This window comes from Pocillopora damicornis, chromosome 3 (genome assembly GCF_964200805.1).
Source record: "Pocillopora damicornis chromosome 3, jaPocDami1.2, whole genome shotgun sequence".
Classification (NCBI taxonomy): Eukaryota; Metazoa; Cnidaria; class Anthozoa; order Scleractinia; family Pocilloporidae; genus Pocillopora; species Pocillopora damicornis.
Window position 1 is genome coordinate 14,571,807 of NC_142672.1, and position 24,343 is coordinate 14,596,149.

General features: G+C 39.2%; 2 protein-coding genes and 1 long non-coding RNA gene across 12 annotated transcripts; 2 read left to right on the forward strand and 1 right to left on the reverse strand.

Moving 5' to 3' along the window:
• Positions 1 to 999: 999 nt before the first annotated feature.
• LOC149048412 (uncharacterized) lies at positions 1,000 to 4,653 on the forward strand. Its single transcript, XR_016185109.1, has 2 exons — positions 1,000 to 2,916; positions 3,235 to 4,653. It is a non-coding gene; the product is annotated as an uncharacterized LOC149048412 (long non-coding RNA).
• LOC149048413 (uncharacterized) lies at positions 3,055 to 9,363 on the reverse strand. Of its 6 annotated transcripts, XM_089201052.1 has the most exons (8): positions 9,048 to 9,129; positions 5,638 to 7,407; positions 5,173 to 5,415; positions 4,992 to 5,068; positions 4,655 to 4,857; positions 4,261 to 4,578; positions 3,615 to 3,798; positions 3,055 to 3,519 (listed from the first exon to the last, which is right to left on the reverse strand). In XM_089201052.1, the coding sequence occupies exons 3-8, from the start codon at positions 5,325 to 5,327 to the stop codon at positions 3,197 to 3,199; spliced, it is 1,260 nt and encodes a 419-aa protein (XP_089057178.1). In that variant the 5' UTR covers positions 5,328 to 5,415; positions 5,638 to 7,407; positions 9,048 to 9,129; the 3' UTR covers positions 3,055 to 3,196. The 6 variants fall into 6 exon arrangements, with proteins under 6 accessions (XP_089057178.1, XP_089057176.1, XP_089057177.1 ...); XM_089201050.1 differs by having other exon boundaries at positions 5,173 to 7,407; positions 9,048 to 9,187; XM_089201051.1 differs by lacking the exons at positions 5,638 to 7,407; positions 9,048 to 9,129 and adding an exon at positions 5,539 to 5,582.
• LOC149048414 (uncharacterized) lies at positions 8,628 to 24,343 on the forward strand. Of its 5 annotated transcripts, XM_089201074.1 has the most exons (7): positions 9,503 to 9,627; positions 12,187 to 14,985; positions 15,424 to 15,546; positions 15,950 to 16,373; positions 17,371 to 17,520; positions 17,641 to 17,755; positions 18,741 to 24,343. In XM_089201074.1, exon 2 carries the CDS (start codon positions 13,011 to 13,013, stop codon positions 13,812 to 13,814), a length of 804 nt encoding a protein of 267 aa, XP_089057200.1. In that variant the 5' UTR covers positions 9,503 to 9,627; positions 12,187 to 13,010; the 3' UTR covers positions 13,815 to 14,985; positions 15,424 to 15,546; positions 15,950 to 16,373; positions 17,371 to 17,520; positions 17,641 to 17,755; positions 18,741 to 24,343. The 5 variants fall into 4 exon arrangements, with proteins under 5 accessions (XP_089057197.1, XP_089057200.1, XP_089057201.1 ...); XM_089201073.1 differs by having other exon boundaries at positions 12,187 to 15,546; XM_089201071.1 differs by lacking the exon at positions 9,503 to 9,627 and adding an exon at positions 8,628 to 9,032 and having other exon boundaries at positions 12,187 to 15,546; positions 17,348 to 17,520.

A 24,343-nucleotide genomic window follows, 5' to 3' on the forward strand; every position in this document is an offset into this window, starting at 1 on the left:
TTGCAATAAATCGTGGCGACATGACGACGTTGTATTCCATGAAATTTACTTTTCTACATTCCTTAACATTTGGCACGTTTTCGAATTTCTAATAAGTCTCGCCATGATGGTTGAACTGGGGAGATTCGCGGTTGGTTTTCCGGCGTAGTTGATACCTGAACTTCCACTCATGTCAAGAAAGCGTAAAATTGAAAATGTTTCTCGAAGTCGATGATATAATGACGTTTCGAGACTAAATGAGCCATAAAATACCTAGCAAATACGATTAAGAATTCTTTCTTGTCGAAGTTTTGTAAAACGTTAAGTATGTACATCTGATATGCAAGTTGAAATTATTGTTGTCTTCATTCTTTAAGTATTACAGGATTGTAATACTACTTAAAATTCACTAAATAGTGTATCGAAGGTAGACCATAGGCGTAAAAAGAAACGTAGACAAACATCATAGACGTATGTGTCACTTGAGTGTAAAATGATTTATTACGACTGGTAGATGAAGAAGAAATGAGATGCTCCCATCCAGCTGGCTTGCCATTCTCGACAAATATCAATAATATCAGAAATCAATACATTTCGAGTTTTCCTCTAGTTTGCTGATAGTGGTTAAATCGAGAAATAAAATCTACCTTGCATGTCTTCGTGGTAAATGGCTTGAAGATGAGAAAAAATCTGACGATCAAAGGCGTACCTATAGAGAGTGAAACACCCATTCTCAACAACTAAAACCGAACACTTCTCCAATATTTCACCATTGTAGCCTGACGTGCATCAAATTTCGGGTTATTGTTATGTGACAAATACCACGCTTATACTGTGAATTGCCAACCATGAAAATTAAAGCACGTGTTGTACTTTTCATTTTTATTTGTAAACCGATAGCTTACTAGTAAGTAATGAATTGTTTCCTCTGCATCGCAGCAAACAACAACACATTTGGAAACGTTGCTATTTCTTACTGTTATTCTAATATGTGTGCATCTGGCTTTGTTAGCAACCTGGTTCAAATCCACTGTCAAATTAATCATGAGCTTTGTTCTCGGCAAGAGGAAACACTATTGAGTCCCCTTCGTTTCACTCGCTCGGTCCTTCAATTTCGCCATGAATCGTGGCAATAAGACGATGATCAGGTGAATTCCATGAAATTGATTCTGCTATGTGCTTTAGCGTTTGGCGTATCCTCGTATTTCTAGGAATTCTCACTTAAATGGCTGAGCCCGAGGAGCTTTTTGGTTTAGTTTTTGAGAAGAAATTCCACTCAGATGTACATAGCATAAAGGCTGCAAATGATGCTGCATATTGATTGTATGTCTCGAAAACTTTGTGCTGTATAATGCATAACAAATGCATGAAAGAATTCTTTCCAATCGAAATTTCATAGAAATTAAAAGTTAATTAATACTGAGGTGCAAGTCAAAATTGTTTTACTTCATTCTGATTGCATAACATCACTGTAATGTCCTTTGGAGGGTTCACTAGTCAGTGTAGTAAAGACATAAACACCAACGATGAAGATTTCCCTTAGTTTGATCCGTAAGATTCAGTTTACAGGAAAGGACCCTGAAGCTTGCGCCGGATGTCGTATGGTTTCTTTTGTTTTTGTTTCATTTTGTTCCTGTTTTTTTTTTCGTGGGCCTTTTCGAAAACTTTTAAGCGTCGTGACCGCTTGAGGTCCCTAATAACAACTGAAAACGCATTTTTTGGACGAGACAGTGTCGTCGATCTGAATGCAGCTAAACGAGCCAATGTTTTGCTCAATTACTTTTAGTTGCTGGGGCTCATTCATGCAAATATATCTGGGATCGAAAATTGGCGCGTTTCTTATGACCTTTCTAGTACAAGAAGAAACCGATTTTCGATGCCAAACCATATCAGGTTTCAAAATTTTGAATATTTCAACTTGTCATGGCCTCAATCAATTAGAGGGGCTGTTTGCATACCATGATAGAAGTATTATTTTATGCCCAACCATCTTGCTTTGTAAGAATAGCCCAAAAACCGGTTTGACAGGTTCCCAAAATTCTGTTTTGATTGGCTAATGGGTTTGTTTTTTTTTATCCATAATTAAGGTGCAGTTCCAAAAAGTCCGTAGTGCGTAGGGCGTACTCGAAAATCTAGAGACGGGGAATCGTTTTGCCGGTGAACAACAAAAAAATTACAACACCGCCGTGGGGCGCGCTCGAAAATCTGGAGACGAGGCATCGCTTTTCCTTCATCGCAGGGAACAACAACAAATCATTAGGAGATTCATATTCATTTGCAGTAACACTGCTTGGTCTTCAGGTGAGTTCACGTGTACAATTTGATCGTATAGTTCAGAACACAAATCAGGTTTCCTACAGCGCTAGTGGGCCAGTGCTGGTGTCAAAGGGGTGTCGTAATGGTAGTGTCAAAGATACTTCTCCGCCGATTTTGAATTCTGTATGTTCGATCGTATGACAAATTATTTCATTCGCCGGCTGCGATTTCATCATAGACTAAACACCATATATTAAGCACGGCTGTTTCGCGGTGGAAATTTAGTTCGCGCATGCGGTCTACAGGAAAGATCGAGTTAATTATTATTTCTCTGGTTAATACAAAATTATGCATTTGCATAAATCTAGCGTCCATGGCAACCCTTTGGGCTAAGATATAGTTTAGCCAATGAAAGCTTGCTGCGTATCTAATGTATGCGGGTGAAATTTAGCATGGCGGATGCTTACAAATAGAAGAGGCATTTGCCGTCGAAAATTTGAGTAAAATCGGTCAAATTTTGCCTGTGTTCGACGAAAACACGTTGCTATGGTGGAGTCTAGCAAGCACACCCTATTAAATCAACTGAAAACTTTGATTTCAATTTGGAAAAGGCTCGAATTTTTCCCAGCAAAGCAAGAGTCAAAAGAGAAGGCTTGAAACCTTACTGAACAACCGACAGAGGTAAGTGTTTTAATCCGAATTGTTTAAGACTCCATTCGAGGCGCTTTTAATATGTTAAGATCGGCCGTTATGCGACTCCATTTTGAATCTCGGAGGTACTGAATTTCAAGTGAAACAGTCTGTAAACGACTGGAAAGGTTTAGTTTTGGTTCCAAAGATTGTAGTAACACTTTTATTCGTCTAAATTAGAAGTTGAGCAAATAAATTACACTATATTTACACACATAGTACTCGTTCTTAGTCATCGAACCGATACATTGCTATTGAAAAGGAAAGAGTTTTACTCGTTCGCTTTTCGTTTTAAATTTCTTTCTTTAGGTTTGGGAGCTTTCCCTGCTAGTTCCGGACTCGTGGCAATGTGATGGTTGACAAGGATTTGACGCAATCTCGTGTCCTTTTTCTTCACATGGTCAAAATGCTGGGACTGGGTATTGAATTCAGAGTGCATTCCTTCAATCCCTTGTTCACCGTAGAATCCAAGGCCCATGTGCCATTGTCGAAGAAAAGGGCAAACATGTTCTTCTAGCATATGCAGCTTTGGTGTGATTGTCATGTCTGGAAATTTTTCCCTAAGGAACTGAAGAAAATTTGTGATGTCTTCCTCTGCAACAAGAAAACAAGAAAAGGTGGACTTAAGACATGATCTTATTGCTGTATTCATGTTTTTCCATGAAAGTCAGGTTTTTTCTTTCAGTTACCTAGCTTATCAATCTTGCCATCATTGAGATAGTCTGCACTGTCATAGACAAAGTGGCAAGCAGCAAATAACTTAAAAACTTGTTCAAATTTCACGCTAATTTCTCTTGCTTGAGAAAGGAGGGAAGGACACAGCTCCTCTGTTTTTGTCAGCACAGCACTGCATAGTTTAATGATGTTGTCTTCCTACCAAAAAAACAAATGCAACAATTCAATGAAATTTTGTGACTCAACAAATTCCTACTCTAAGGGTAGAATTTGTGTTACCTTGCAGCAAGTGTGTACATGATTACCAATGAATGATTTTCCATGATAAGCTTGTCTCTCAACATTCATTTTCTTGAGAACCTCATCCAAATGAACCGATAGTGGTCCATTGGCTTTCTCAAAGGCAGCCAATTCCATTTGTTCATCTGCAAGCTTTTCCTATAATGTTGAGATGATACTATTTAAATCTGGGTTATTTGACTTACTGCTTAGTTGCTATAATTTGATAATTTGAGCCCTTGTAATATTACAAATAAATGATCTATAAAATAAAATCATAACTTCTTTAACTAAAAAATTAAGATGGGTTTGAAACATGTAAAATGGATTTGGAGGATTGTACAGCTATGATACTGGAAAGCACCAATATATTATTTTTACCTCCTCCTTTGCATTTCCAAGGAGTTTGTCTATCTCCTCCTGTAGTAGTGTAAAGTAGGCAGGCATGATATCAACATTAGCATGCAGACTTTGTAAATTCAGCAACTCCTGTAAATAATTGGCTTTTTCATTAAATTGTTGTGCTTGTCTGGTATGTAGTTGGGCAGCTCTGAGTGCCTGGATTTTCTCATCATTCTCTTCACTGTCTCCTGCTAGAACCATTTGAATTTTTTTGTCCAGCTCAAAGCACTGGTTCTCTAGTTCGTCAAACAGTTTCTTAAACACACCCAAGCTAATGTGAAGTCCAGGAACACAAACCTGAAATAGACAACCATTAAGTAAGGTGACCTGTAAGTCCCTCTTCAAAGCAATAAAGTAAACTTTTGTATCTTACTTTGTCCAATTCAATGTCCAGCAGTTTCTCGTGAATCACATTGTGATAAAACTTCTGTTGACTTGTAACAGAGCCATCTGCTACAAACTTATCATAATCCTCTTGAATGTTTTCAAGACTTCGTTTTTCAGCATGCCCACGTTTATGGCAAGAGACTTGCATTACTTCATGATTTATCTTGTACCAAAGACATGGATATTTGCCTGCAAATACAATTCTTATGGTGGAAACCTGTTTCACAGAAATAGTTATGTAGAGTAGAGGCTACATTTATATTCTTTTATTGAATTGCTAAATCATTATTATTTGTATATGTGAATTATTGTCTGGATCATACCTGAGGCACCAGCTATTCCAAATAGCTTGCATAGGAACTCATAGTCACCAAACAGGAAAACCACTTTCTTTTTACCTCTAGAAATGGGCAAAACAAAAATAAAAATTTAATTAATATTATGCTATTTCAAGTCTTTATTCTCCCGATTAACTAAAAGTGTGGTAAATTTTTTTTCACTTACGCCCAGGTTGCTTCTTTCAAGGTGTTTACTTGTTCTTTATATTTCATTAAGGCTGTCTTTAAATTAGCCCAACTATCATTTGCATGAAACATGGCAAAGACCACTGTGTTGGTTTTAGAATTTTGATGCCTCAGGTTAGCAATCTGGAAGGCCATTTTAAATGACCCACCACCGGCATCTTCTCCAAGTTTTATGTGCACTTCATTTTCTGGGATTGCATTGTTCCATGTCAGCCTTCCATTCCTAAAATGATAACCAACTATAATGAGACTATAATTCACAGCAATAGGCAACAGAAAATGATAAGCAACTAGCACAAAATATGTGTGGAGTTCGACATTTTGTCTGGACTGGTTGATCAAGTACCTCTTTGCAAATTGGGCACATTTACTCATGCTTGATGTTTTCAACAAACTGTTCTGGGTAAAGAGGTTCTGATCCTCTAAAGCTTTGTAGATTCTTTACCTCCTCAGAGAATGAGAGTGAGGCTGGGTCAGGTTGGAAGCTTAAAGTGCCAGACATTCCTTCCACCATTTCCACCTGTTCCTTGGGTTCAGCTGAGTCCTCTCTGGGTTTTATTCCAGGTTTAGTCTTCTTCTTCCTACCAGGTTTCTGTTGATCCTTAAAGAAACTGCAGATCTTACAGTTTCCAGTGCGTTTGTGGGGAGGCCACACATTGATTGCAAGGCGTGTGCCTCCTCTTAAAGCAAGCTTGTAACACTTGTGGCAGAACTTAGAGAGCACATGTCAAGGTCATCTTTACGAACTTTGACACCAAAGGCTGTGAAAATAATCTCCGTCCTATCAGCGCAAAGAAAACTGTTCTCATACTTATCTTTTGCCTTCTTCAATCGCTCTCCACAAATTCGGCAAAATTTTTCCAATATTTGTTGATGTTCAGAGAGACCAAAGTTAGCCATCTGAATGCAATAATCGAACTGAGTTGTAAACTAAACTTGGATTAAGCAACGCAGTTCTAAGTTGACTCAAGATATGTTCCGAAGTTCCTTTTTCCGGCCTTTTATTGCTACAGAAGGGTACATCCTTAGGGTTTGTACCTTGTTTCAGGAAGGGGTGTCTATTTATCTCTCTCGATCGGTTCTTCAGGGGTGCGGGAATATTTGCATTCTTGTGTTATTGCGTGTAGTTCATTCCATTTGAAGGGAGAGGGAATATTCGCCAAAAACCATGTTAATCACGGCCAAGAAGAACGATTTAACTATCAGATCAAAGCACAATTGGTAACATATAATTGTAAGGTTTATTATCCGTGATCATGATTGAAATGTTGACCGAAAGAAACGTCTTGTCCGTGCTTTCACTATTTCAAGTAGCTCCCCGTGACAGATCGATGACATACACTTTTCGGGGAGGAAATCACACGCACGTAGCTCGACTTTCTTGCACATAACAGAAGGCCGTGGACATTTTATCAGTTTGTCATAAATCGTGTATTCTTTGTTTAGCCCATGGGTAAGCATGAGTTCATTCAGAGGATAAATTCACGTAGTTTAGGGACATTAGTTCGAGGTCAAAGGGGAGATGGACGCCATATTTACTATTTCGGTGGTGATGTGTAATCGCAGATTACACCGCTCAAAACAATTCGGATTAAAACGTCATGGTAAAGAAACTGATGGCAAAGGAGAGACGTAAAGCCTGAGTTGTTCCTTTATTGAAAGAAAAATTCGAATCAATCAGAATCTTGCCTGAAAATAAGAAGACCTCAGAAAGGCGATAAGTCATCTCGCGTCAAAACAAGATGCCATTAAGCCGTCGCATAGTTAACTATCCCGCACACGCAATCTTCCCTAGGAGAACATTAAAATTACGATTGTTTCCTTTTTGCCAAGACAGAAGCTCGTTATGATACCAGTGGATTAGGTTAGGCTGCATGGGTTTTAAATGAACTATACGTACATAATCTCTCAAATCGCGTACAGAAAGTCTCAACGCACCTCACTGAGGAGATCTTTCACTAGAAAGACAAAATTCTGCTGTTCACCTTGATGCTGAGCAAATATATCGTTATTTAAACTATCGGTTTATGAGTAAGACTGAGAAAAAATGCACTTTAATTTACTTACCTGTCAATACTCAGTATAGGTGATATTTGTACCTAAACAATAACCCGAAATAACACAGACGAGCACCGGAGAGATACAACGATCCACAGAGACCAACGCCACCTTCAATAAGGGTCAATAAGGCCAATACACTGCGGATGTTTGAGTTCTAACGAGAAACAAATTGTAAATACTTGTGAACTAAAAATTATTTTGCTGTGCAATTGTTGTGAATAGTGAATATTCCTCATGGAAATTTCTTTATACCAGGCGATATATGACCTTTTAATCTCGTGTCTGAGAAAACAGCATGCTCCACATAAACCAAGAAAAATTCTTTTATGTTTATCATTTGTTGATTTAGAAGAATCTGTTCCAAAGTAACAAGAAAAAGGTCGACAAACTCAGGGTATCTCACCAGTGTAAGGGTAGAAAAGCTCTTTGAATTTATTCATTGTGACTGACTCCAAAACAAACCCATTTCAGCAGCTTCACGGCCGTTCCACGCGATAGCATAAATATCAGTATTTTCCTTTACTCGAGAGCCAATACAATCATCAAAGCTACAAGAAATAGTCGGCCCTCACGAGAAAATTGTAAAAATGTCAAGGCAATTCAATGTACACAAAAAACGCATCAATTAGGAGATGCAACCGCATAGTCCGTATTATGAGAAGTGCTACTTTGTTTGTCTTCGCCACTTATTCCATCTTACAATGTAGACTTTTTAAGCGAAAAGCGAGCTATTAAAGTACATCCTTAAATTTACGGCTTAGTCTAAGGTTAAAACAATCAGAAATTCTTCACATGTAATAAATTAAGGACCAAGTTGAGCTAAATCCTCGAGGTGAAGAAGGAGAAGTCTTGACGGAAACGCTAATACTAAACCATTTGACCTCTGAATATAATTTCACTCGTTCGCTTTCCTAGAAAACAACATCCTTGACAAGGATGGTCTGGTGCTTAGCGTTGGTCTTATTGGACTATTACAGACGTGTAATTTTAGAGCTGAACCACAGAGAAATCGGTAATCAACGTACTCCATTTCTTTTGAAGGGTACGACCTCTTACTATCGATTCTATTCAGCCGCAAAAGGAAGTTAATTGAACAATATTTTACCGACTTTAATTCAAATAGTTATTCGTGATCAATTGATAGCCGTTTGCAAACTTACTTGTTGAGTTTTGCGTCTGTTTGGGTGCTATCGTAATTGTAACTTTGTACTGGCATTAAGGAGAACCGACTAGCGACATGGTCTGACATCAAAGATATTTGTATTCAGAAAGAAGAGCTTTCTAGCTTAAGAGGTAGCAATTAAAATTCAGTTAATTACAGAATCTCCTGTCATCAAGCTTACCTAGGAGTGCGGGCTCATTTTCAGAATTGCCTAACAAATCCAAATAATATTCTTTCATTTTAAATTAAGATTTACCGACTGTCGACCAAAATCGAAGATTTTAATTGACTACCCACAAAGCCTGCGATGAAATTCTATCGAAGATCGGTAAAGATTTAGTAAATGGATCATGTGATTCGTCAGCAGAGAATCTGGTGACCTCTTCATGACGGATCAATTATCACGAATTCTTGCTCATAAATAGTAGTACGGAAAAGTCGGTTTCTGCATAATGGATTTCGTCTCGTTCATGTCTCTTAATTTTCGTATGTTCGTTTTCAACATTTCACGAATTGAGGATCTTTATATCGACTGGCGAAGCGTTGCGCGGTGTACCAGACATACAGTCAGTCGCTGTAAAAAGAAAGAGAACGATCTTAAGCTGTCAAATTGTATGGTAAGATTTGCGTACCTTTTCCTAACTTGCATTTGATAACTTTGCAAGAGAAGAGCCACGAAAACGAAGTCACAGTTTGATGATCCATGATTGTGTTATGCAAGGAATGCATCTTGTTACTCACTGTGTCCGTTTGGATTAAACTGATCACTTTCGTTAAGGTGATATTAATAAAACGTTGCATAGTGTTAGCCATTCCCCATCTTACTTCTCTTGCGTGGTTTTCCAAATTTATTTCATTTTCATCTAATTTTTTTACCGCGACTTGGGCTTCTTCGTGGTATACTCGAAACATTTGCGAATCAGTATGCAGGTATGTCAAATCTCATGTGTCAATTTTATCATGGAAATCCAAATTAGTGACACGTGAAGGGACCAGAATTTGCTGTAAACAATGCCATATAAGGTCACCTTTTCATTGAAATTTTGTTTTTTACATAACTCCACACGTCAGTGATTTGAATTTTGCACGCTTTTATTTCGCGCTATATGCAAATCCGGCTCCTTTAAACAGTTTATCGGCTCGTTGCTTTGCAAGTCTCGTTTTCCGCGTCGTTGCAGTGGTGAGATCAGGTTTCCGCGTCATTTTGTAGTGGTAAGTTTTGTTCCCCGTTCTTGCCTACTTATCGTTCAATGTTTTCGCTTTTCCTTTGAGTGCTCGTGTTAAGTATTTCCCTCTTTCTTCGTGAATAAAGGACAATGCTTCGAAATTAAAAAAACCCTAGTTTCGTGCTTCGTATCTCGATAAAACATGCTAACACAATCAATTATTGCTAAATTCATAGCTCATTGATAATGAAGGTAATTTTCATGTTTTGAGTTTATGCTCGCAATTCGTGTTCTCAGTTCAGGCTCGCAGTGCATGTTCAAAGTCTGGGACCTCAGTTCGCTGAACTGAGGTTTTAGACTTTGACCTCTTTGACTTTGACCCTAAAATTGAGAGCCCAAGCTCTCAATTTCGGGGTCTCTGACGGCTGACGTTTATTAGGAGGGAATATCTCTATGAGTTAAAATCAATTTTAAGTTTAAGTTTTAAGAGAACTCTAGAGATAAATAATGTTGAGATTTCTCAATCTAATTGGAATACTCGTGTTTGCGCAAAGGCCTTGGAATTTGCAATTTTCTCTCATTGGACTGTTGATCCGTGTTTCGCGCTCTTTTAATATCTCTCTCATTGGATTATAACGTTAGTATCTAGCACTCTTTTAAGATTATCTTTCACAGGATTGTTACATTGGTACCTGGCGCACTTTAAAGAATTTTCTTTCGTTCGATTAATACGTCAGTTACTCGCGCGCTTTTAGGATTATCTTTAAGTCAATTGTTAGGTTAGTGTTTTGCACACTTTCGGGATTCTCCCTCATTCGGAAGTTACGTCACTATCTTGTGTACTTTTAGGATTCTGTTTTATTGGATTATTACGTTAGCATCTCACGCACTTTTAAGGATTATCTCAGTTTCGTTGGATTGTTGCGTTAACATTATGTGTACTTCTAAGATTCTCTTTAATTTGATAACTAAGTATCTCGCGCACTTACAGGATTCTCCTTCATTGGATTGTTACGTTAATATCTTGCACGCTTTTAGATCTTTGTTTTCATAGGTTTATTAGGTTAGTATTGGGCGCGCTTTATAGAATTTTCCTTTATTCGATTAATATGTTAGCTTTTCGTGTACTTTTAGGATTACTTTTTATTGATTGTTAGGTTACAGTTTTGCCCACTTTCAGGATACTCCTTCTTTCAAAAGTTATGAGTTAGGGTCTCGCACATTTTTAGGATTGTCTTTCGCTGGATTGTAACGTTAGTATGTGGCGCACTTACAGAATTCTCTTGTATTGGATTGTTACGTTTAACTTAGTATGTGGCGCACTTTAAAGACTCTCCTTCATTCGATTTTTGCGTTAGTTTCTTGTGGACTTCAAGGATTCTCTTTTATTCACTTGTTGTGTTAGCCTTTTGCTATTGTCTTTTATTGTTTTGTGACGTTAGTACCTGGTACTTTTTGAGGAATTTATCTTTCATTCGATAAATACTTCAGTTTCTCGCCATTTTTAGGATTATCTTTTAATTGATTGTTAAGTAAGTGTCTTGCCCACTTTCAGGATACCCTGCCATTAGAAAGTTACGTTATTGTCGCGCACATTTTTAGCCTTGTCTTAGATTTGATTGCTACGTTAGTATCTCACACACATTTAGGCCTCTTATTATCGATTCTTGTTGTTGTCATAGGCACTTTTAAGTTTCTCTTTCTTTCAATTGCTACGTTAGTATCACGAACACCCTAAGGCTTTTCTTTCAATCGATTGCCACGTTGCTATCTTAGACACCTTTAGGAATTCTTTCTTTGGATTGTTATGTTAGTACCTCGCGCACTTTAAGAATTCTCCTTCGTTGGATTGTTACGTTACTATCACGCGCATTTTAGTATCTCGCGCACGTTTAGGATTCTCTTTTATTGGATTTAAACCTTAGGATTATCTTTCAAAGGATTGTTAGAATAGTATCTTGTGCCCTTCAAAGATTCTGTATCATTTGAATGTTGCGTTGGTATCTTGTGCACCTTTAGAATTCTCTTTTATTTACTTGTTACGTTAATCTTTGGGGAATTTTTTGCACTGTTGAGTTTTAGGTCAGTCTTTTGCCCACTTTTGGGATACTCTTTCATTCGAAAGTTACGAAAGTTTAGTGTCTCGCGCATATTTATGATTGTCTTAGATTGGATTGTAACGTTAGTATCTCGCACACATTCAGGCCTCTCTTTTTAATGACTGTTAAGTTGGTATCTGAAGTTTTTCTTTCTTTTATTTGTTACGTTCATATCTCGCGCGCTTTTAGGCTTGTAATGTTGGTATCTCGGGCATTTTAAGGATTTTATTTTATAACATTGTTATGGAAGCATCTCCGCGCATTTTATGCTTCTCCCTCGAAATTTACCTTAGTGTCTCGCACATTTTAAGGGCTGCCTTACATTCGATTGTTACGTTCGTTTCTCCTGCACTTTTAGGCTTCTCTTTCAATAGATTGTTATGTTAGTATCTCGTGAAGTTCTAGTGCTAGTCTTTTGTGTGTACTCTTAGGATTGGAAAAAACAGTGAAAATGACAAAAAACTAAGCATCTTTAACAACTTAGAGACTTCTTTACTACTTGACAGATACCTTCAGATCTAAAGATGTTGTTGAAATGGAGAGATTACAAAGAACTTGAAACTGTTTGACGACTAATATTCCGCTGCAATTTTGACAATTGAAGGTAAACTTCTATGGTTTTTTATGCCTAGATTTTAACGGACCCAAATTTAACTCTGTTTTTGCTCAGGCTCTCAGTTCGAGTCTTAGTCCGGGCTCTCGGTTCAGGCTCTAGGTTTAGGCTCGCGGTTCAGGCTTTTGGTTAGGGCTCTCGGCTCGGGCTCTCGCTTCGGGCTCGCGGTTCAAGCTTTCGGTTCAGGCTCGCGGTTCAGGCTTTCTGTGCGGGCTCTCGGTGCGGGCTCTCGGTGCGGGCTCTCGGTGCGGGCTCTCGGTGCGGGCTCTCGGTGCGGGCTCTTAGTTCATTTTATGAGCTTACGCTATAAGTTCACGTTCTGAGTTCACGTTCCGAGTTCACGATCCGAATTCACGTTCCGATTTCACGTTCCGATTTCACGTTCCGAGTTCACGTTCCGAGTACGCGTTCCGAGTTCACGTTCCGAGTTCACGTTCCGAGTTCACGTTCCGAGTTCACGTTCCGAGTTCACGTTCCGAGTTCACGTTCCGAGCTCACGTTCCGAGCTCACGTTCCAAGTTCACGTTCCGAGTTCATGATCCGAGTTCGCGTATCGAGTTCACGTTCCGAGTTCACGTTCCGAGTTCACGTTCCGAGTACACGCTCCGAGTACACGTTCCGAGTTCACGTTCCGAGTTCACGTTCCGAGTTCACGTTCCGAGTTCACGTTCCGAGTTCACGTTCCGAGCTCACGTTCCAAGTTCACGTTCCGAGTTCATGATCCGAGTTCGGGTATCGAGTTCACGTTCGGAGTTCACGTTCCGAGTACATGTTCCGAGTTCACGTTCCGAGTACATGTTCCGAGTTCACGTTCCGACTCCATGTTCCCACTTCATGTTCCGACTTGGTGTTTCGACTTCACGATCCGACTTCATGTTCCGACTTCATGTTCCGACTTCATGTTCCGACTTCATATTCCGACTCCATGCTCCGACTCCATGTTCCGACTCCATGTTCCGACTCCATGTTCCGACTCCATGTTCCGACTCCATGTTCCGACTCCATGTTCCGACTCCATGTTCCGACTCCATGCTCCGACTCCATGCTCCGACTCCATGCTCCGACTCCATGCTCCGACTCCATGCTCCGACTCCATGCTCCGACTCCATGCTCCGACTCCATGCTCCGACTCCATGCTCCGACTCCATGCTCCGACTCCATGCTCCGACTCCATGTTCCGACTCCATGTTCCGACTCCATGTTCTGACTCCATGTTCCGACTCCATGTTCCGACTCCATGTTCCGACTTCATGTTCCGACTTCATGTTCCGACTTCATGTTCCGAACTTTATGTTCCGACTTCATGTTCCGACTTCATGTTCCGACTTCATGTTCCGACTTCATGTTCCGACTTCATGTTCCGACTCCATGTTCCTACTTCATGTTCTGTGTTCACGTTTTCTTCATAAAATGCGACGAAAACCACTTGTTATATCCGGCCTAAGAAAAAATCAAGTGGGAAGAGCTAATCAACCAAACCTCTCAATTCAAATCAAACAAACGTATCAGGTTGCGCTCTGAGTAAATTTTGACGCAGACTCGACACACCTAATTAAGACTCTGACTTAAATATACGAAAGTAAATTTTAAAGACCGAAGTCTGTCACAAATCTAGATCTGTTATCCATTAAGGACTATTGATGTAGGGATTGTAGATTTGTAACATATTTTTATTTGGACTTCTACGAATAAGTCAGAGAATTTATTTAAATAACGGTTATTTTAAGCAGGTAATTCCATCACTGAGCACCTGTATGTCAATCAGTTATAACCCGTAAAGAATTATGGAAATGTTACTAATACACCTTTCGCTGTTCATTCGCAGGAAACATCTGTTAATTTAGCGGGAATTTACTTTCATTTAGACGAAAATGAGCTACAGTTGCGCGAAAGGAGCATTCAATAACGATATTAACATTTGAAACGACATTTAACAGCATCGTAACGCAAACAGTATCTCCTTCAGACATTCATAAGTCGAAGATATATTTTCATCAAATAAAAGACAATCAGACTCTATAACAAAATACAGGGCCACCACATTCGTAGACAGAACATTTATTAACGCAATTTTCATGTGAAATAACAATCAATTGCATCTTTTGGGAGCCATTTGTATGAAGCTAATAAACTTTTAGTGACGAGACAAAAATTAGATCCATTCATTAGATAACATTCATTTATGGAAGAAAGAATCTCAAATTCGCTGGTGGATTTTCTGCTTCAGTTACCTCACTATTGATTGGGATGCGTCAATCAGCTAGGTTCTGACATTTTGACATAAACCGATTGACGTATTCACTGAAAATTCGAGTTTCTGAGGAAAATGTAATCCACGTGAAAGTAAAATGAGTTCGAGGCAGCTGATAATAAGCGATATATAAAATGGGCTCAAATTTAAGGGAAATCGGATTTTGTTTGAGTTAACCGAGTTTTAGTTATTGGCGGGTACTATACCTTTTTGGTACATGTGACGTCACGATGAAAATGTTCATAAAATTTATAAGTTAGTTAAGGCAGGTAAGACAGTTCTTAACAGGATGGCCAGAAGACCGCAAAGACATCGGTTTCAAATGCACTTCGAGTATGTACCAACAAATATTCTGCAGGCTGACATCCAGGTAAGATCCAAGTAGCACATAATCTCCGCTGCAACCCAGGAACTGGACCACCTTTGCCGAGCAAGGACCAGGTACGTAGGCGGTACATTCAAGCTTTGCCGCCCTCCATTCGCGCAGCTTTGCCCTAATGATAGTTGATTTTTAATTTTTTACTCTTCAAAGGCCAGATTTTTCTTCAAAGTTTCCATGATACTGCGATCGCAGCTTAGATTTTTCCGCTAAAAGTTTTGTTATATCAATTGTCGGCGAATGGCTTTTCACAGTGTGGAATGGAGAAAAACTCTTGCCTTTATTTTGGAAAGAGAGAACTTTGTCGTTAAAACTAGCGAATCGTTTTCAACCGATTGCCGTGATGCCACAGACGCGACAGGAGACAATAGATATTTCGAAAAGCCGTTTAACACACAGACAGGAAGTAACCAAACCAAGGCCACGAACACAAACAGGAACCATGTTGTTCCTGTTATTCATCACAAATATATTGAATTTTTTTTATCAATCTGGTATAGGTATACAAGTTTAAAGCTAAACAGCTGAGCAAAGCACATTAATCAGGGAACGTAACGTGTGGGCCAAAGTTCTTTTCCTGGACAACTAACTTCACAAGAAAAGTATAGCAAGCTGTGAAATAGGTATGCATTCCCGCTTTTCTTTAATTTTATAAGGGCAACAACGATATCGGCTTTGTAGATAATTGTTCGCTTAGGACAGGTGCGGTAAGAAAGAGAGGATAAATTTCGTCTGTTTTGGTTTTTCTTGGGGAACCTTTCATTATTTTATTTTTCATGGGACGCTCTCTGCGGTGCTTTTTCTCCTTAAACGAGTGATTGACACCTATGCTCCACGGATACCAGCGAATGAAAATCTTCATTGAAAGCTTATATGGTAGCTACATTGAGTTCCACCAGCTGAATTCTAACGTAATTTTAAGAAAATCAATTCAGGGATGAAAAAGCTAAAAAAAACTACTTTTTGAGGAAAACAATTAAGCATGATATTCAAGTGATTTAAACGATCTTTTTTTCTCTTTTTCAGTCACAGCTTAAAAATAATGATCAACCAGTCGGGCCTGACACGTGGCCATTTTAGGTGCATGACTGAAGTCCGTCATCTCCCTGGCAGACAATGCCACTGCTACAACAGCTCCTCCTTCCGTTTGCTGCTAACGCTTCCACCGCGACAATCTTCATCTGATTGTCAGTCTGGAAGTGCTTGCCAAGAATTTAGGAACGTACCGTACTAACTCAGGCCGTCAATCGAAGGGTATGCTGAAGATTGCAATAGCAATAAAAAAAAAAATTCCCTAATCTCGGATGCGACCTTTTGGAGGCACGGTAGCAAATAAAAGCGCATCTCTAAAACTGCGAGAAGCAATCGAGAAGCTACAAGAGAACGTTTGGTCCGGCAGAAAAGGGACAATGCCTTTCTGTCAGCTGGGATGCAAGACAAAACTACCCAGGTAAATCCTCACCAATGATAATTAACTACAACAAATCTTTAACAGACATGTATGCTCCCGAAAACATAAAATAATAAATTAATTTAGCCAAGTTTAAAATCGAAGCTCAATTGGTTAAATCCAACAGTCCTCCACCATTTAGAAAAAAACGAGAAACGTCCATTTCAACTGGGAAAGGGGGATTGAATTCCCTTATGTGTGAAAAGTAGCAATTATCAATTAGCTATTTTCCTTAATATACACTTGTAAGTTCTGCATTTTGACTGCAGTTAATGCAGAAATAACAGGGTGTTTAAAATACAAGATAGAGATTAAATTTAAAAATTCATAACACCGAATATGATTATTTTAGATTTATAATGTTTACGTCGTGTAAATGACGTTTTCTCGTATCAGTTCCATGACGGGAATAAACTCGTCACACCGCTTCTTTAACGTTGGCAATTATCTCCGCGATAATCGAATGGGCGGAGAAACATTAATGGGGAGGAATTGTTTAATTAATCAGAATAAGTTCTTGTTGTGTCTGTTTTATTTTTACTATCTTCTAAAGAGGATGGCAAAGGGACATGTGATTAAGGCCAAAATTAATGTCACACTGGAATTTTTACAGAAACTCGAGTTTGATTCGTCCATCTATGAACCAGCGTGAGGTGTGATTTACCTCCTATAGTAAACGTAGCCTGTGATTGTTTTCTTTCAGTTCGTTAAAACCTCAAGATTCCCCTGAAACCTTTTATACGAGACAAAAAATTGAAATTTTCTCTTTTATTTCCGTGCCGCGTGAATTTTTCTAATAATCGTGCTTGAAACGGGATCAGCATCCCCCCCTCCTTTGCCTCCCTCTTAAAAAATAGATGAAATCTCACTGGTTAGTTTTAACAGTGGTTCATTTTAAAATGCAACTAATTAATCAACCTCTCTTTAGTCCATCTAACCAGCACAAATTTACGCCTTTGATTGTGTTTTTATAGCCTCTGTATCCTTACAATTGTAGTCATGTCCAATCAGGGCTTTGCAATGCAAAGTCCATGGGTGTAAAGAAAAAAGGCCGAGAAGGAACAAGGCTGCACATGTCTACGTTTCCACCAAATCCAACCACGAAAGGCTGCAGGGTGAATTACAATGTTTATTGGACGTGATACAAGTGAGTAGTACAATAATATTTGACATTGAATTCAAAATGAATTTAATCTGAGTAATGGTAATAATTACACGACAGTATCTGTAAGGGAAAAAATGTTATGCAATATGAATAATTTTGCAGCCACAATAAAAAAGAAGGCTATATGTGCCGAGCACTCTTGTCTGAAGAGCTGGATTTGATTGTACAGTTTGCTTGCTTCTTCCTCCTCTTCCTTTCCAGTCACAGTCGAGATAAGGTGAGGAGACTGTTCTTTCAAAATATTGGTGTTATAGGTGGCTGGATAGTGTAGACATACCCTTCGACCAAAAGCCTTAAAATCGTAAAAATGAACGGTTTAATTGGCGTGCTTTATGAGTGCACAGATGCACGCTCAGGCCACCTATGTTCGTTTGGAAAATTACACGAAAGCTTGTGAAATTATTATTTTCTTTGTTATGAAACAAACAAAGAAGCCTTGAATGTGCTCTGTTCTGTTGCAAAGCACTTAAGAGGCGGTCAGAGCACTCAAGAAGCAGGGAGATTCTCGAGTATGTCCTGTGTTTTTCTCACTTCTTTCGTGCTCTAACCGCTTCCAACGTGATTTGCAATAGAACAGGGCACAATTAAGACGTCTTTATTTCTTAGTTACAAAAAAGTTGAAAAGAGACTCGCAGTAAATTGACTGTTGATCATAAAATCTTGCGAGATTTGGTTTGTGATACAGTTGAACCCCTCTGACTCGAACGCGGTTGACTCGAACCACCCCCCCCCCCCCCCCGTCGCTCGAACAAGATCTAATTTACCTTGACCCATCTTGTCAGTCATTTACTACCAGCTAACTCAAACCCCTGCTAACGTGATCCATGTATTTTTCCCTTGAGAGTTCGAGTTCGAAAGACTTTAACGCTTTTCCTATTCAACTGCAGGTTAAACAGATTTTGGATTTTACAGTAAAACTTGATTAGCATAAATGTTTTAAATTTTTTTTGTTTCATCATGGTTGGTTTGCATAGAAAGTTAGTATTAGTATAATTATAACTTTACGGACGTTTTCGTTGCAACATATATAATTAGTTTTAATTCAAAATAGAATATGTCGATAACTTTGTTCCTCCCTCATAAAAACCATTTACAGGTTCTGGATCACAATTAATGTAAGCAGGTTATCAAAAAAGAAGAACTTTTGATTTGGTTAATTATTTGAATATTTGAGTGACATTCGATGTTTTCACACGCCACAGGTTGATCCAGCTGAAGATAATCCTAAAAAGAAGAGAACTTGACCGTAACAAAGATGAATCGGGGAACTTCAGCACCTGGTTAACTGTGAAAACAAGTTCCTGTGCTTTCAAAAGTAACACGACAGACGTAGAATAATTCAAAATACTCTCACTAACGGATGGACTTTCCTTTGTCTTTGGAGAAACACTCGCTAGCTGGGTGAAGACCAGAATCTATCACGGCTGTGGACCATTGTTGAGACAATGACTTGAACGCCATCCATCCAACGTATGTTTAATCTGCTTTAATCAAGGAATTTTAACCAAACAAAACTTTATAAAACAGTTCTATTTTAGCCTAAGGTACAAAGGATTAGGTCATGCTATGAATTATCTAAAGATCATGTAATCTAGTACTAAGATTGGGTAGTAAGGAATTTCGCCTTTTATGAGATTACTCACTTTCCAAAAAGCTCAGATGGATACCAACCAAACAAATGGCCGTGACAAGTGACAGTTACAGTTTAACACTTATTACGGTTATGATCCAACAACAACTGTTTACGGCTGACTAAATAGGAGCTGGCAGCATTTGCGCCTTCCTGAGCTTAGTAAAATCTCGCAGTTACCACGTTTAATTATATATATTTTTTTAGCGTTAGGACAATAATTTGATAACTGAATATCATATCGTTACATAATAAGTATTAGCTTTTTATTCTGATATTTACAGTTTGCTGAGGTAATTGAAAGAGTCGAGAAGATTTTAAAAAGAGGCTTAAAAGAGGCGTTACGTAGCACCCCCACCAATTAAAAGGTTGGCATCGAATAATGATAGGCTGATACCCAGAGACCATTAATACGTCAGTTGTAGTCACAAATTGTGGGCGCAGTGGCTCGCTTCATAGGGAGTACCAATATGTATGGGACCTCGTACCAGAGCTTAGTGACCCCGATCGACCAGTAAACTTCTTATGATCGGGAGCTATTATCAGAGCTTGTTTATTTTCCAATCGACAACCAAACGTCTTGTGTTAGCGAGCTGCTATCAGAGCTCATTCGGTCCCTCATAGAGCAACACACGTTTTGCGATCGGGAGCTCTCACCAGAGCTCATTGAGTCCCCAATCGATCAAAAACTTTGGCGATCAGGAGCTCTTATTAGAGCTCATTGACTCCCCGATCGATCTCCGATCGATCAAAAACTTCTTGCGATCAGGAGCTCTTGTCAGAGCTCGTTGACTCCCTGATCGATCAAAACCCTCTTGCGATCAAAAGCTCTTATTAGAGCTAATTGATTCTATAGTCGACCAACAACTTTGTGATCGGGAGACCCCATCAGATCTCATTGAATCCCTGATTGATCAAAACCTTCTTGCGATCCGGAGCTCTTATGAGAGCACATTGACGTCCTGATCGACCGACACACTTGTTGTGATCGGCAGCTCTTATTAGAGCTTATTTGGCTCCCCAATAAAGTAACAAACTTCTTGCAATCAAAAGCTCTTATTAGAGCACATTGACCCCTTGATCGACCCGCAACTAAGTTGTGATCGGGAGCTCTTATCAGAGCTTATAGACTCCCTGATTGATCAAAAACTTCTTGCGATCAGGAGCTCTTTTTAGAGCACATTGATTCCTTGATCGACCAACAACTAAGTCGTGAACGGGAGCTCTTATAAGAGCTCATTGACTTCCTGATTAATCCAAGACTTCTTGTGATCAGGAGCTCTTATCAGAGCTTAATGACTCCCAATCAATCAAAAACGTCTTGCGATCAGGAGCTCTTATCAGAGCTCGTTGATTCCCTGATCGATCAACAAACATGTTATGATCGGGAGCTCTTATCAGAGCTCATTGTCACCCCGATCAACAAATCCATTGAATCTCTAATTGACCGGCAAAACTTTTTGCACTTTTTTAGACTCCCTGATCGACAGACAAACTTCTCGCGATCAGGAGCTCTTATCAGAGCTTAATGACTCCCAATCAATCAAAAACGTCTTGCGATCAGGAGCTCTTATCAGAGCTCATTGACTCCCTGATCGACCAACAAACATGTTATGATCGGGAGCTCTTATCAGAGCTCATTGTCACCCCGATCAACAACATGAATCTCTGATTGATCAACGAACTTTTTACAGTCGAGAGCTCTTACCAGAGCTCACTCAGTCCCTGAGAGGACAACACACGTTTTGCGATCGGAAGCTCTTATCAGAGCTCATTGACTCCCCGATCGATCAAAAACTTCTCGCGATCAGGAGCTCTTATCAGAGCTTATTGACTCCCCTGATCGACCAAAAGACTTGTTGTGATCGGGAGCTCTTATCAGAGCTCATTGTCACCCCGATCAACAAATCCATTAAATCTCTGGTTAACCGGCAAAACCTTTTTGCACTTTTTTTAGATTCCCTGATCGACAGACAAACTTCTCGCGATCAGAAGCTCTTATCAGAGCTTAATGACTCCCAATCAATCAAAATTGATTAGGAGCCCATATCTGAGCTCATTGACTCCTTGATCGACCAACAAACATGTCATGATCGGGAGCTCTTATCAGAGCTCATTGTCAACCCGATCGACAAACATTGAAGCTCTGATTGACCAACAAACTTTTTACAGTCGAGAGCTCTTACCAGAGCTCACTCAGTCCCTGAGAGGACAACAACATCGTTTTCCGATCGGAAGCTCTTATTAGAGCTCATTGACTCCCCGATCGACCAACAAACATGTTATGATCGGGAGCTCTTATCAGAGCTCATTGACTCCCCGATCGACCAGCAAACATGTTATGATCGGGAGCTTTTATCAGAGCTCATTGACTCCCCGATCGACAAGATGATCAGGGCTCATTGACCCCCTGACTAAGCAAAAACGTCTTGCGATCAGGAGCTCTTATCAGAGCTCATTGACTCCCCTGATCAACCAAAAATAATTGTTTTGATCGGGAGCTCTTATCAGAGCTCATTGTCACCCCGATCAACAAATCCATTAAATCTCTGATTGACCCACTAAACTTTTTGCACTTTTTCTAGACTCCTTGGTCGACAGACAAACTTCTCACGATCAGGAGCTCTTATCAGAGCTTATTGACACCCAATCAATCAAAAACGTCTTGCGATCAGGAGCTCTTATCAGAGCTCATTGACTCCCTGATCGACCAACAAACATGTTATGATCGGGAGCTCTTATCAGAGCTCATTGACACCCCGATCGACAAGATGATCTGGGCTCATTGACCCCCAGATCGATCAAAAACTTCTTGCGATCAGGAGCTCTTATCAGAGCTCGTTGATTCCCTGATCATCCAACAAACTTCTTGTTATTGGGGGCTCTTATCAGGGCTTATTCCCTCCCTGATTGATCAGAGTCTCCTTGCGATCAGGAGCTCGTATTAGAGCTCAGTGACTCAAGAATTGACCAACAACTCTCTTCTGATCGAGAGCTTTAGCCAGAGCTCATTGGCTATTTGTGGAACAACAGGAGAGGTTACCGACACATTCTTACTGATAGTCAAGGTTCTTGCGATTGGTCGCTCTTCTTAGAGCGCATATAATCTCTGGTTCACCAAGAGAATTCTTGCGACCAGGAGCTCTTATCAGAGCACATTGACTCCCCAATCGATCAAAATTGCGATCAGGAGCTCTTATGAGAGCTCATTGACTCCCTGATCGACAGACAAACTTCTTGCGATCAGGAGCTCTTATCAGAGCTCATTGACTCCCTGATCGACCGAAAATCGTGTTCTGATCGGGAGCTCTTATCAGAGCTCATTGACACCCCGATCAACAAACAATCCTCTCGTTATTGGAAGCTCGTTTGGTGGGCATTGAATCCCTGGTTAACCAATAGAACTCCTGCGATCAGGAGCTCTTATTAGAGCTTATTGACTCTGATCGACCAACGACCTTCTAACGATCGGGAGCTCTTACTGGAGCTCATTGACTCCTGCTTTACTTAACAAACCTCTTGTATTCTGGAGCTCTTAACAGAACTCTTTGACCTCGTAGTTGACCAACAAAATTCTTCTACTACATTAAGGAATTGCCAATGTCACATCACTCCTCCAAAGATTATTTTATTGAGTTGAGTTGTACTGGATGTATCGCTTAATGTTTCCTGAACGCATAAATGTTGGTACTTCAAAAACTTGTGGCTATGACTGGCGTAGCGATGACCTTTAGGTACCAGGCGTTCATGATTCGACGTCAAACCTTTTGTGAGGTGGGAGTGACACTTGATCGACTTTTTCAGGCTTCTTCCCTTGATCTTCCCCTCTACGTTACCTGAGATAACTGAAAAAAATGTATTTTTGTTCGGCAGAACTACTGTATGTACTAACTGAAAGGCACCTACTGACAAAAATTAATGATTCTCCGTCAATAGAAATGTATTGGGAAATTTATGGCGGTAATTGACCCAATCTTCGCTGGGATGTGTAGGGTTTGATGATTGTGATGCATATCTTTCAGCTTTCAAACTTTCAACTCTCGTATTAACTGTAACTATTCATCATGTTTCTTTTTTAGAACTTTAAGTCCTCAAAAGTTGTAGCAGGCGAGTCTCTAAACTGACTTCCTTTGTTTAGGATTGTGAGATTATAATTATCATAGTTTTCCTGTTATTACATTGTAATTAAATAATCTCTGTAACGAAGTCAAAGTGATTATTTAACAATGTTCACTGAGACTGAGGCTGGTAATTGTTTTAGTATAACTGCTCAGGTTCTTTTGAATTCTATTGTAAAGAAAGAAAACATTGCGCATAGTTTGTTACAATTTTGTCGATTACTCATATCAAGATAAACAGGCAGTTTTAACAGGTTTATTTATTATAATCAGTAAAAGCTGAAAGTTTTTTAATTTTTTTATTGGGAGGACACTCCTATATCTATACGTAAAAAACAGACAAGGAAATCAAGCAGCAATCAGTTGTATAATGAAAGAGTAAAGAGCACTGTATTAATCTTACTTTGCTCAATATTAATGCTATGTTATCCTATTTTCCTTTTTCCTCTAACTATTACGTAAACATTTAAGGTTGTCTTCAGTAGCATGCTGCTTCTCAAGCAACATGCTACTGAAGGACAACTTAAAATGGACAATTTAAAAATGGTTGGTGCAATTTAGGCTTAGAGCTTCTGTATTTATTTTTTATTCCAAGCTTTATCATCTTTATCGAAAGCATATTTATCGTAAGAATGTATTTGTTTGTTTTTTTATTTGTTTTTGTATCTATTATAATTATGTAGCGATATTTTAAGTAAATAAAATAAGATGTAGGAAGTAATTGTCTTTTTAAAGAAATCAGATCTGGGTGGAGGTGAAAAATAGTATAGGCCAAAATTTCCTCGGCATGAAATATATGCCTTTGTCCATTGATGTGAAATCACTCTTCAGTACTTTGAAGTCGATATTCCCTGAATATTGCTCGATTGTGGGATAAATTTAGATTGGATTTTAAACGTTCAGGCTGGCAGAACCAAGTTGCCTCACACAAGTAACAAAAATAAAGCCGGCCGTCAAGTCACGGTGTTTTAGAAGCGTAAAACTTGTTTGGTAAAGCTCGAAACAGAATGGTAAATAAACAGGATACTCGTACTTGAATAAACATTTAGCTCGAAAA